Source organism: Rhinolophus sinicus, chromosome 18 (assembly GCF_057876585.1).
Source record: "Rhinolophus sinicus isolate RSI-liver-muscle chromosome 18, RSI-T2T, whole genome shotgun sequence".
Taxonomy (NCBI): domain Eukaryota; kingdom Metazoa; phylum Chordata; class Mammalia; order Chiroptera; family Rhinolophidae; genus Rhinolophus; species Rhinolophus sinicus.
Genome location: NC_142518.1, coordinates 82,716,380 through 82,729,325, shown reverse-complemented (window position 1 = coordinate 82,729,325; position 12,946 = coordinate 82,716,380). Strand labels below are relative to the sequence as shown.

The 12,946-nt window shown below is 33.1% G+C and overlaps 1 protein-coding gene across 5 annotated transcripts in view; it reads left to right on the top strand.

Annotated features, from left to right (window-relative positions):
* The window catches only part of CUL4B (cullin 4B), a 117,473-nt gene that overhangs the window by 86,193 nt on the left and 18,334 nt on the right, over positions 1–12,946 (top strand). For all 5 annotated transcript variants that reach the window (XM_019717655.3, XM_088794850.1, XM_019717656.3 and 2 more), the window contains 6 exons: positions 9,297–9,400; positions 9,913–9,982; positions 10,678–10,751; positions 11,722–11,884; positions 12,028–12,117; positions 12,400–12,482. In XM_019717655.3, coding sequence (XP_019573214.2) covers positions 9,297–9,400; positions 9,913–9,982; positions 10,678–10,751; positions 11,722–11,884; positions 12,028–12,117; positions 12,400–12,482 — 584 coding nt within the window. The remainder of the gene's footprint in view (positions 1–9,296; positions 9,401–9,912; positions 9,983–10,677; positions 10,752–11,721; positions 11,885–12,027; positions 12,118–12,399; positions 12,483–12,946) is intronic.

The window sequence follows — 12,946 nt, the reverse complement described above, 5'->3', positions numbered from 1 at the left end:
CCTTAGCTAAAAAATGAGCAGCAGGTTGTAATCCAGCGACTTGGTCTGAGGTTCAGGTTTATTTCTTTTGCTTAACAAATTGGTCTGTACTTGAAGTGTTTAATTTAAATATACAATTAAGGGCAATTACTGATTTAGATTTCTTGCTACCAAGATATTTTACCCTACTGTATTTTTGATACAACCAATTCAAGAAGTTACTTTTCACTATACCATCAGCAGTTTCATATAAAAAAAAAAATACTTCAAAGCCCAATAGCTTGAGTTTTTGTATTGATGAGTACCTTGTAGGAAATTATGTTGGTTCAGCTTAGCAAAATTTGTAGTTTTCATCTATTCATTTTAGTTGCGGACGTAGTATGATGATGGACAAACCCTGGATTAGGAGTCAGAGACAGAGGTTTAAGATCTAGTTTGGGCTGCTATTACCCTGGTGATCTTGGGCAAGGAACTAAGAAACCTCCCTCAGCTTCAGTTTCCTCTTCTGTAAAATAGGGGAAAGAATTCCTGCCCTATTTACTTCATGGTAAGTAAGAATCAAATAAGATGTGAAAAGCATCTTGAAGCACTATGATACAGAAATATGAGTCAAACTTTTTCATAAGCCACGATGTGGCTTTTCCACTTGTAATTTGTCAATTGAGATCACCAGTTTCTGTTGCTGTGAAAATTAAATGAGTCAATGGCATGCAAAACACTCAGAACAATGCCCCACAAAAAGTAATCATGCTATGTAATACCATAAGCATTAAAATGCTGATAATATAAGCATTATAATGCTATGTAAGTTTCAGGTGGTAGTGGGTAGTACCTAAGTTCTTGTTCTTATCTTACTTCAGGATTAACCTACCTCATTTGGCTATGTTGGTATATTACTTACATGGATCCTGAATTGTACAATAATAAAAGTAGAATTATGGAATTAGAGTTGGAAGGGCCTTAAGTAATCTTGTGGTCCAATATCTTTTCTTTGTATAGAGCACATGGCAGTTTACAAAAAAAGGTTCATCTCTTATTATCTCGTTTAAGCATTGTAGAAACCCTCCATGAAGTAGATAGGGTAGTGGTAGTTATTATCCCCATTCTACTAATGAGAAAACTGAGTCTCAGGGAAGTTAAATAATGTGCCCAGAGTCATATATTGGTAGAGGAGGGGACTAAAACTGAGATGCCCATGTTTCTAGTTCAGTGTATTTTCCTTTCCATACTGTCTCACAATACACCACAGCACTTCAGATACCTCTGTAGTGCAGCATTTGAAGCAAATAAATAGTTTTACTTTAGGAGAAAAACTCTCATCAAAGAAGGTGATTTTTTTTATTTGTGCACATATAAGATGTTTATTTGGATATGCTGATGTGCAGCATCTTTAGTTTCAATAATGTGTTACTGTATATATTTTGTTTTTATAACATATTGATTGTGGTTGTTAATGAATCCTATTTACTTTACCTTGAATATTTTTCTAGAGCTTTTGGGTTCAAAAATATTTTTCCTGATAAATTGATTCTGTTAAATACCTTTGTTTTTTAAGAGCTCATAGTTTACATTTTTGTGTTTTTCCTTTTTTGTACTTCTGAATTATTACCTGCTGTTGTTCAGTTGCATTTCTTTTTTTATAGTATAGTTGACATACTCAATTACATTTCTTTAGCCTAAAATCAGTGTTATAATTTTTCACTCTTCATTTTTCATAGTACTTTACTACATCTGCTATAATAAATTCAGAAGCATTTGTTTCTAGCTCTTTTCTTGTTTTTTACCTTAATTTTATAAACACTCCTGTGGATTGTTCTCAGAAAGGTTGTTTTGAGATGATCAAGTTCAAAAACGAGGACAAAAGAATAAAGGGAGTAAAATTATTTATACCATCTGGATTTCAGGTGCTTGTTTGATTTTGACTGGTTGAAATGTAATTTAAAAGCACTATCCTAAAATTGAAACAATAGAGAAGTATGTAGTATACCAAACAAAAGTTCTCCAAACCTCTCCTTCTCCCATCTGACCCTCTGTCCCTGAAGTAAGCACTTTTTTTGGCATATTTGACTTTTTTTCTGTGTGTTCAAAACCATTTTGTTTTAAAGCTTAAGCATGAAAGTCCCTAGTATGAATTGCATGTAGTACTGCCTCCTAAGTTTTTTATTTTGGAAAAGAACATGCTCTTCTGAGTACATTTTCAGTAAGCAAAGGTTGTCTTTTAAAAGTGATTTTTAAATGAAAATAGTTCCTGAGTTTAAGAATTATCTTTCCTTGACAACCTTGAAATCCTGTAAGAGTGAGGCAATGGTTAATGTTGCTTTGGTTTGCATTTTTGTTTGTTTACTTGTTTTTCATTGACTACAGATAGGAGTGTGATTAAATGCATTGCATGTTGAGTTGATCAGCCTAAAGATTAGAGATCTGCCACTCGTGATAACTTTGGGCGAGTTACTTCTCTAAGCCTTGGTTTCCTCATTTATAAAATGGGGAAAACTAACACTACCTAGATAGCAGGGTTTTTTAGTTGTAAATAAAATCCTGCAAAAAGTACTTACTACAGTGCCCGCTATATACTGGTGTCATCGATGATGATGATGATGATGATGATGATAGTAAATGTTTGAGTCTTTAAAAAAGATAACTGTATGTTAGATTACATTTTATTATGTAGCTCTAAAGCCACACATGTTTTTAAATTATAAATCCACACTGAGCCAGAACAGCTGGCTGATAAATAGATCACATTCTAAATATGTATCAGTAGACACCATTAGCCAAATTGAAAAAAGTAATAGGAAAAGAGAGGAACTCTAGGAACAGTGTCCCTCTGCACTTTCTCAAGAATATCTTGTTTTTACATATGGTAGCTTAATAATTGGAATTTTGGTTTTGGCATGTGGCTTTTTCTAAGCAATATTTTAAATAATGGAATTATTTTCCTCATGTTCTCAGCCTTTGTATGAGTAGCTATGTAGTGTTTTTAAATCAGCTGCCTTTTTTGGAGCTGGTTGGTTGTTTATTTATGAAAGTGTAACATTTATTCTTTTTTATCTTTTTTTTTAATTTATTGGGGTGACAATTGTTAGTAAAATTACATAGATTTCAGGTGTACAATTCTGTAGTACATCATCTATAAATCCCGTTGTGTGTTCACCACCTAGAGTCAGTTCTCCTTCCATCACCATGTATTTGATCCCCCTTTACCCTCATCTCCCATCCCCCACCCCCCTTACCCTCTGGTAACCACTAAACTATTGCCTGTGTCTATGAGTTTTTGTTTCTCATTTGTTTGTCTTCTTCTTATTCGGCAGTAAGAAAAGATGAAATAGGACAATTTGTGACAACATGGATGGATGTTGAGAGTATAATGCTAAGCGAAATAAGTCAGACAGAAAAAACAGAGAACCATATGATTTCACTGATACGTGGTGTATAAAACATTTATTCTTTTTATCAGTCTATTAGAATTTTTTATTCCTAGTTTTAAGTTATTTATCATGGAAAAGTTATTTTTAAAATTTTTATTAAATTTATTGTGGTGATGTTAGTTAGTAAAATTATGTAGGTTTCAAGTAACATTTATTCTTAATACAAATGTCTGGCTATTATCTTTGAAGGCAACCCTAGTCCATACTTCAATTCTGATGAAAATAATTTTATCTATATTAATAACAGGAGCTTTTGTTTGGATAGATTTTGTGAAATAAATCTTAAATAATGAACCTTTCTATTAATGTTTCATTTATTGAATAGATAAGTGCAAGACTGGAAGCAAATAGTGCATCCATCTCAGTATAGGTTATTATCAATTGTAAAATCTGGTTGCTTAATTAATCAGTTAAGGGTTATAGGAGCAATTACATTCTTAGCAGAGGTGAATAGCTATTGTTTTCTATGTAGGTTTGTTTAACTGTTGTCACTCTGTAGATGTTTTTAAGCTTAGTTTATCACATTATGTATTGCTCCTCTTTTGTATTAAAGTATAGTTGACATATAACATTAGTTTTACGTGTACAACATAGTGATTTGGCATTTATATGCTTTATGAAATGATCACCATAGTATAGTTAACCATCTGTCACCATACAAAGTTATTACAATATTACAGACTATGTTCCCTATGTTGTACGTTACATCCCCATGACTTATTTATAATTAGAAGTTTGTACCTCTTAATCCCCTTCAACTTTTTCACCCATCCCCAACCCCCCTTCCCTTTAGCAACTATCAAATTTCTGTATATAGCAATCTGTTTCTGTTTTGTTTTATTCTTTAGATTCCACATACAAGTGAAATCATACAATATTTGTCTTCCTCTTAATTACTTCTCAGCATAATACCCTCTAGGTCCATCCATGTTGTTGCAAATGGCAAGAGATCATTTTTTATGGCTAAGTGATTATATATATATATATATATATATATATATATCACACATCAGCTTTATCCATTCATCTATTAATGGACACCTGAAGTGTCTCCAAAGGAGACATACAGATGGCCAACAGACACATGAAAAGATGCTCAGCATCAGAAATCATTAGGGAAATGCAAATCAAAACCACAATGAGATATCACCTCGCAGTTGTCAGAATGGCTATTATCAAAAAGACAACAAACAACCGTGTTTCCCCGAAAATAAGACCTAGCCAGACAATCAGCTCTAATGCATCTTTTGGAGCAAAAATTAATATAAAACCCGGTATTTTATATTATATTATATTACATTACATTACATTACATTACATTACATTATATTATCATACCTGGTCTTATAGTAAAATAAGACCCGGTATTATATTATATTATATTATATTATATTATATTATATTATATTATATTATATTAGACCCGGTCTTATTTTACTGTAAGATTTACTATAAATTTTTGCTCCAAAAGACGTGTTAGAACTGATTATCTGGCTAGGTCTTATTTTCAGGGAAACATGGCAAAAAGACAACAAACAACAAGTGTTAGCGAGGATGTAGAGAAAAAGGAACCCTCCTGCACTGTTGGTGGGATTGTAAATTAGTGCAGCCACTATGGAAAACAGTAAGGAGGTTCCTCAAAAAATTAAAAAGAGAACTACCATGCACCCCAACAATTTCATTTCTGGGTATTTACCTGAGGAAAACGAAAACACTTAATTTATAAACATATGTATCCCTATTTTTATTGCAGCATTATTTACAAAAGCCAAGATATGGAAACAACCTATGTGTCCATTAATAGATAAATGTATTGCTTTTCTTTTTACTAAATTGTTAATCAATACTGTCCTTGCTATTTAAAAAAAATATACAACTACAAATTCTTAAGCCTTGATAATTTCAATCTTAATTAAGCCCTTTTTACTAGATGTAAAACAAAAAATAGTTTAGGTTTCATTGTCTGGCTTCCTTTTTGCAAATTCTTAGTTTCTGATACATTTTGAGTATCTTATTTTAACCATTTTTACTAGATGTAAAAAGAGAGTTAATTTAAATTTTATTGCAGTATCAGTTGTTGAAAACTTTTGTGGTATGTTTTCTTTCTATAAATACATGGTTTGAAGAATAAGATGCAACCCATTAGGCCAGTGATCAGAGTGCAGCACCCTGGTGGGAATTTAATATCATTCTTAGTGTCTGTCATTGTTAAAGCAGAAAAATTTCTAGATTTCCTCCCTTACCATGTTTAATTTTTTGTTTGCACTTTTTGTATTGTTTATCCTTATTTTAATCCTCATTATTTTTTATTCTAGTCTTACCCTCATTTCTACTCCTTCCGTTGTCACAAATGCAATCTTCTGTGCCTTTGCTGTTTCTTAAATCCTATATTCCCCAAAGCATCAAATTTCATGAACTAGTTTTGCATTTAATTTGCTACATGTTTATATTTTCTTTGAAGTGTTTTTTTTTTTCAGACACACATTTTTTGATGTGACATGTATGGATTTTGCAGAGGAAGGCCTAGGATTTGGAGGAATAAAGATTAAAACCTTGCTAGAATGTTTTTATTTTATACCTGATTACCTTCAAAAAGGTTTAAGGTAGTATTTCTTTTTTTACCAGTAATGATTGTGAGCTTAAGTGAAAAGACAGTTTTATTTAAGAGACTTGTATAACTATCTAGAATCTGCTTAATACCTATAGTTGCATGTGAAACAAGGTTATTTTTGTAATAATAATAATACTAGATTAAACTTTCAGGGACTTCTAAAGTGTTTAGTGAAATGTAAAATAATTAATACATTTTTAAAAGTGCATTTCAAAGATCTGGAATAAAATAGAGCTTATCTCAAACTCCTAAGTAGTGATTTAACTTTTTAATTCATGCTTCTATCCCAGCACCTAAAAGTATACAGAGTAGTACTTAGTAAACACTCAATCCTTGTTGAATCAGTGACTGCTTACTTTGTGCAAAGCTGGTCAGAAGCCATGGGCATATAGAGATCACTTAGTGCTTTCTCCTAAGGTGCTTATATTCTAGTAGGTTCATGAAATTAGTAGTTTGTGACCAGCATTTTTTTTAAAGACATAAAATAGAAAATATCAGAATACATCGCACAGAGTAATGATAAGTGTAGTTTCATGAAGATTTTGTTTCAATTATATAACTTTATTTTATGTACAGTGGATTATGACAAAATGTGTTTCTTACTGTGGCTTGTCAAAAATTTTTGGAAGCCACTCTTTTAAGCACACATGACTGCTCCAAACCTTGTTTAAAAGTGAGGAAAGCAGAATGTTTAGATCACAGGGTGTGTAGAATATTCTAAACAGACATGAGACTAACATGGTTGAGATTGAGCCTTGGATGCCACGCTAAAAAGTGTGGTGGTAGGTAAGAAAGGGTTTTATTGGGCAAGGCAAACATTTGTTTTGAATACTTAAAGTATTTAGTTGCCTGGTTCACAGTCCCCAAAATATTACAGAGCACGTAGTGAAAAGTTTCACTTCCACCCCATCCTCCAAATCCCATTTAGTTCCCCTCTCTGCAAACATTATTAGTTTAGGGGGTATCTTTCCAGAGACGCTTTATGAATGTAAAAACAACTGTGTGTGTTTTTATTCATTTTTTCTACATAAATGATAGTAGACCATGTATCACACTTTACTGTTCAATTCTTTGTATTTTTTTTTATACCTGTTTTGGGATTTCTCTATAACAAACAGTACATGAAGAGCTTGATGGAAGGTTGTCGAGGAAAGAAAATGACTAAATCTGGTCTGTATATTAAGAAATAGTCAAGGCTAAATTAGAGAAGCAGTGTTCTCTCCCAACTTGACCTTCAAAATTTACCTTAGATGCTCCTGCTTTTCTTTCCTCTAACATCTTAAACCATCCTCCAACTAAACACAAGTTCGGCTGTATACATATAAACCCCAGCTTAATTATCTCTTTCTCATTATTCCCACTAGGTCTTTGTCCATTTCCTTCTGGGTCTTTGGGACTCCACCTCTTTACTGCTGCTCAGGAAGCCTTTCCTGACATGCCCCTGCCATAAAGACTGGGTTAGGGGCCTTGACTCCTCTTATCCCCATCATAGCACCTAGCACAGTGTATTATAATTGTATGTTTTCTGACCAGTTTTCTCCTTACACTATAAAAGCCCCTTCTATGCACAGAACACATTGCTAGATATAGATACGTTAGTTTTTTGAGTATTTACTGTATTCACCTGGTTCAAAGCTCAAAAAGTATTAAAGAACATAGAGACTTTAGCATATCTTCCTTGTTTGTCATTAAGGAGAATTGGGGGACAGGATATACACATAAAAGATACAGTACTGACTCCGTGACAAGTCAGTGTGTTATGATTGGTGATACTGCCAAGTGAGTCACTGGTTGCTGTGGCAGTTAAGGAAAGCTTATTGGAAGAAGTGGGACCTAGTTGAGTGGTAAGGGAGTATGATGTCTTGTGTGAGAAGATAAATAAATGCTCTGAGAACTACTGTATGGGAGAAGGAGGAACACAGCAGAAGGGAATGGAGAAGTAGGACATGGAAATGTGGGAAATGTGGACAAGATGAAGAAGGAAGATAAAATCTAAGCAGGGAAATGAGAAATGATAAGAAAATGAGTCACTCAAAAGGAACACTGAAATACAATGGGAAGAATATTAAAGGAGGAAGGAGGAGATTCCATAGAGGACCAGTGTGAACAGAGAGACACATGAAATAAACATAAAGACACCTTTAGGCATTTGTGGCCTAACCCAAGACCCTATGGAAAGTGGCCACTGGAGACTTAGCCTTCTTATTCCTCAGCTGCTGGATGTAATTGTCCTGCTGTTTCCTGGTGAGATGTAGTGACTTCTTTCCTCCTCCAGGGATGTAAGCGGTTACCTTTAAGCTTTCTTTTCGTTTGCTAATTCATTTACTGGACCCGCATACTGGGAATATATCTTCCAACTACATATTTATAAAATTCCACTCCAACCAACAAGTTGGGTGCTCCCTTCGAGTTAATGTTAATGGAATTTCTGCCTTCTGTTGTGGTGAGAAAGGAATCCTGGTGGTATACTTAAGTCATTTATTACTAGTTGGAATTGTAGATTATATCAAAGTTCATCCGAAGAGTTTTATCATGACTGTTGTTTTAAATTTGAAAACCTTTTGATATACATAACAAGAAACTCACTGAAATCTGAAGTTTGTCCCTTTGGGATCTCGGTATAAAAGAAGACCAATTCAGCTATTAGAATGAAGTTAAAATACAGTCATTTCCTTCTGTAATTATTATTTATTCAGTTGTGCAAATTTTAAAAACCTATATTTATTGAAGTATTCTTAAACTGAAATGTTCAAGAAAAATCCTTGACGTTTAATTATATTATACTTATAATACTGCTAGCAATCATTTCTGCATTGTTCTGTTTAGGAAAACCAAAGAAAGTATAAATAAATTTTAATTCAATTGTGGTGAGACTGCCCAACCCTTCTGATAAATAATTGGTGAAATTATTTTTTAAACTCAAAGTGGATTTCTGCTTATGAAAACAATTAGCAGTTTAAGAACAAGACAGCATTCATATGTAGCAGTTGTTATAAATTGGATGTCTTCATAGGGGGGAACTTGGCTTGATTCCCTCCATCCTTACCCTTTACAGCCATAATCAGTATATTAATTGGTGTTTTTTGGTACAGTACATTGGCTATTGAAAAGTTCACCACCCACATTGATACAATTTTGTGTTTACTTTGTGTTTTAAATGGATGCATAACATTTTAATAAGCTGACGTTGTAGAAATTGCAAACTAATAAGAATTTGATGTAAATAATTGAGACCCTTTCCATTCTTTCCTTAAGCAAGTATGTGTTTAATCCTGCAGGCTGTAGAAAATCTCTGTTCTTACAAGATTTCCGCAAACTTGTACAGACAGCTGAGACAGATTTGTGAAGATCACATCAAAGCACAAATTCATCAGTTCAGAGAATATCCTTTTAAAAACAAAACGTCTTGTATTTTTATCTTCTCCTCCCTCTCTGTCCCTTACTATTTAATCCAGCTTGAAATGGAATATCTGTGTTTCACAGATTTGTTATTTTTGTTCATTTTGCTTCTAGAGAAAGAAAAAACAAATCCTGATTTTTTTAAGCTTTAATTAGGGCCTAAATCTACATTGTAGTACTAGTGTAAATAAGATGTCCTTACGTCTTTACCCTTTTTGTCCTAACAAATTTCCATTTGAGGAAAGATAATCTTCTAAAGGAAGTCATAAACTGAAAACACAATGCTCAATTATGTTAAAGACTTGTTTTTAAAGGCTTCTTTTAGTGGGATCTAAATTGTTTCTATAGTTTAAGAAATAGCATTTTGTTCTATAATTAAGTGTTATTAAGTTTCATTTAGTATGTAGAATATTCCATGTTTAAGACAAATATGCTCTTACATCACATGTATTACTTGTACTAAGCACTTTAAAATATCCTTGACATACATCTCAGGGATTCGTTGGATAGTGTTCTTTTTCTAAAGAAGATCGATAGATGCTGGCAGAATCACTGTAGACAAATGGTAAGATGGAAAAAGTATTACATTTCAGCTAAATATTGTAGTTAAAAATTATATTTCTTCAAATACAGGAATGTTAGCTTTGAAAACTTTGCAGTTGGTGCCTGCCTCAATATCTGCTCTTGTTTTTGACACACTTAACCAAAAAGTATTTACCTCATTAAAAACATTACATTTTGTCTCTCAGTCTTGATGGATATCCCACTCACTATTCGATTACCTGTGAAGGTGTCTGATGGTCCTGTATTTTGGCTTATTTACATCACAACCTTTTCCTTTCTCCCTAATCTGGTATTACTTTATACTTTATGTTCTGCAAATTAAAAATCTTAAAATCCATCCCTCCCGTCCAAAACCTCACATTGTACAATTTAAGGCAGCTTTACCCTGAGCACTGTGATCTCCTCCCCCCGACACCCCATTCCCTGTTTATGTTTTCAGTTATTGCTCAAGTTGCAAAGATGTCATAGGATCATTTTAAATGTCCGTTTCCTGGAAACTACAGCGAGGATTAAAATAATAGAGTAGTTTAATAAAAATGGTGTGGACATATTCTCAGATAGATGTTTATCTCTGTGTTTGATCCTACTAGTCTAGTATATATTCACGCAAATCCTGCAATTTTTATCGAGAATAAATATTTCAGCTTCACAAAGTATAAAAAATGTTTGATTTCTTTCTTTCTTTTTCATTGGCAGATCATGATTAGGAGCATTTTTTTGTTTCTGGATAGAACTTATGTTCTTCAGAATTCAATGCTACCCTCCATTTGGTAAGGATGCCAGAAAAAAAATTATGAAAAGATTTATTACAAATCATAATCAAATCTTAATTATACTAATTGAAGAGAGTGATACTGTGAATATTCTCTTAAAAACTCACATTTGGCTTCTAGACTTGTATTTATAGCAGTTTTAACTTCTTAGTTAATGTTTTACTTTTTTAAAAAAATTTATTGGGGTGACAATTGTTAGTAAAATTACATAGATTTCTGGTGTACAATTCTGTATTACATCATCTATAAATCCCATTGTGTGTTCACCACCCAGAATCAGTTCTCCTTCCATCACCATATATTTGATCCCCCTTACCCTTAATGTTTTACTTTTGCTAATATTGGATATAGCTAACATTCCCTGAGCTTATACTAATTTATGAAGAAGTTTTTTTTTGTTAACAAAGGAAATTTAAGTTTGCTCTAGACTATATGAGTGTGCATCATTTTGTTGCTAATCAAGAGTTCGTTCATTATCTTTTAACATTATTATGGAAAATTCCATGTATACATGAAAATAGAATAGTATAATGAGCTCTTCCCACCATTTACCTAGCATCTACCTACAGTAATTATCAGAGTTCACTGATTTTTGAGTACTAACGCCAGATGACAAATGACCAATTAAGCCTTCATTACCAGTATATGAAGACCGTTTTTTAACTTTGAACTAATTTTATCTCTTAATTTGACCAAGGAAAAAATCCACCAAAGGAGATAATAAACAAAATTTAGTTACGGAGGAAGGCAGGAATTTAGCTTCAGTTCTCATTAAAGAAAAAATGAGTTTCCTGTGTACTTTAATTTAATAATGTAATTTAAAATTAAATGGGTGGATTTTATCCTTTTACAATTGCTGCTTCAAAGCCTGGAGCCCTAATTGACATGTAGTGAGAAGTTAAGCAAGCCTCTCCAGAGTAGTATTGTTGTTCAATTAATTTAGATTACATATATTTTTTTATTTTAGGGACATGGGACTGGAGTTATTTAGGGCTCATATTATAAGTGATCAGAAAGTCCAGAATAAGACAATTGATGGCATTCTTCTCTTGATTGAGAGGGAAAGGAATGGTGAAGCAATTGATAGAAGTTTACTCCGAAGCCTTTTAAGCATGCTTTCTGATTTGCAAGTAAGTTAACTCCTTCACTTAATACAGAGCTGATGGTTATCCCTAGTTTGATGTTTTAAAACCACATTCATAGTGCTGTTCACTTAGAGGACATTCAATAAACATTTAGTGAATAAGTAAACTATTTTGTTTTCCCCTCCCAGATTTATCAGGATTCTTTTGAACAACGATTTTTGGAAGAAACTAACCGGCTTTACGCAGCCGAAGGCCAAAAATTAATGCAGGAAAGAGAGGTATTTAAAAACCATGATTAAGTCTACTGTATCTCACAATAGAGATAAGCTTCTCTTCGCATTTATCTTCCCAACATTGTGATGCTTTTCTCTCACTTAGGTGCTCCTTTCTTTTCGCTGTTCTTAAAGGCCAGAATTCTGGATCATAAACTCTGCCTATAATTTTACATATGATTCAACCCTGTTACATTTGACAGGGCTGCTCCCAGGATCTTTTGGACTTGACATTTTCTGAATGATTTATGGGGAGGAAAACAATAATATAAAAAACTATCTTTGTAGGTTCCTGAATATCTTCATCATGTTAACAAACGCCTAGAAGAAGAAACAGACAGACTTATTACTTACTTAGATCAGACCACCCAGTAAGTATTATATGCTCTGCCTAATAGCCTTAACCTATGTTGTTGAATCGCTTAAGGCACTTTAGGCATCCCCAAATATGTTAGTAACTATTTTCAGGTGTGATTTGAGATTTTTAACAATTGTTTTCATAATGCAAACTTCAAGTTATTTCCCCTAGTTAATTAGATTTGATCAAGGATTTGATTATGGGTTGTGTGTATGTATTAAGGATGTAATTTTAAGACATAGTATTTGAAGCTGATGGGATCTTTGAAATTTTCAGGCCGATTACAATTCAGTGGCTGTTCATAGAGCAAACTATGTCTGTGCTTCCCTAAATATTACCAAGCAAGAAGTTCCTGAAAGCAGCATAGATAATTTCTTTACCTTCCTAATAAAAGCAGAGAAACTTGGAAAAAGCCAGCTACAGAAGACCTTGGAAATATTTGTTTCATGACGTAAATCAAATTCTGAAATATGCTGT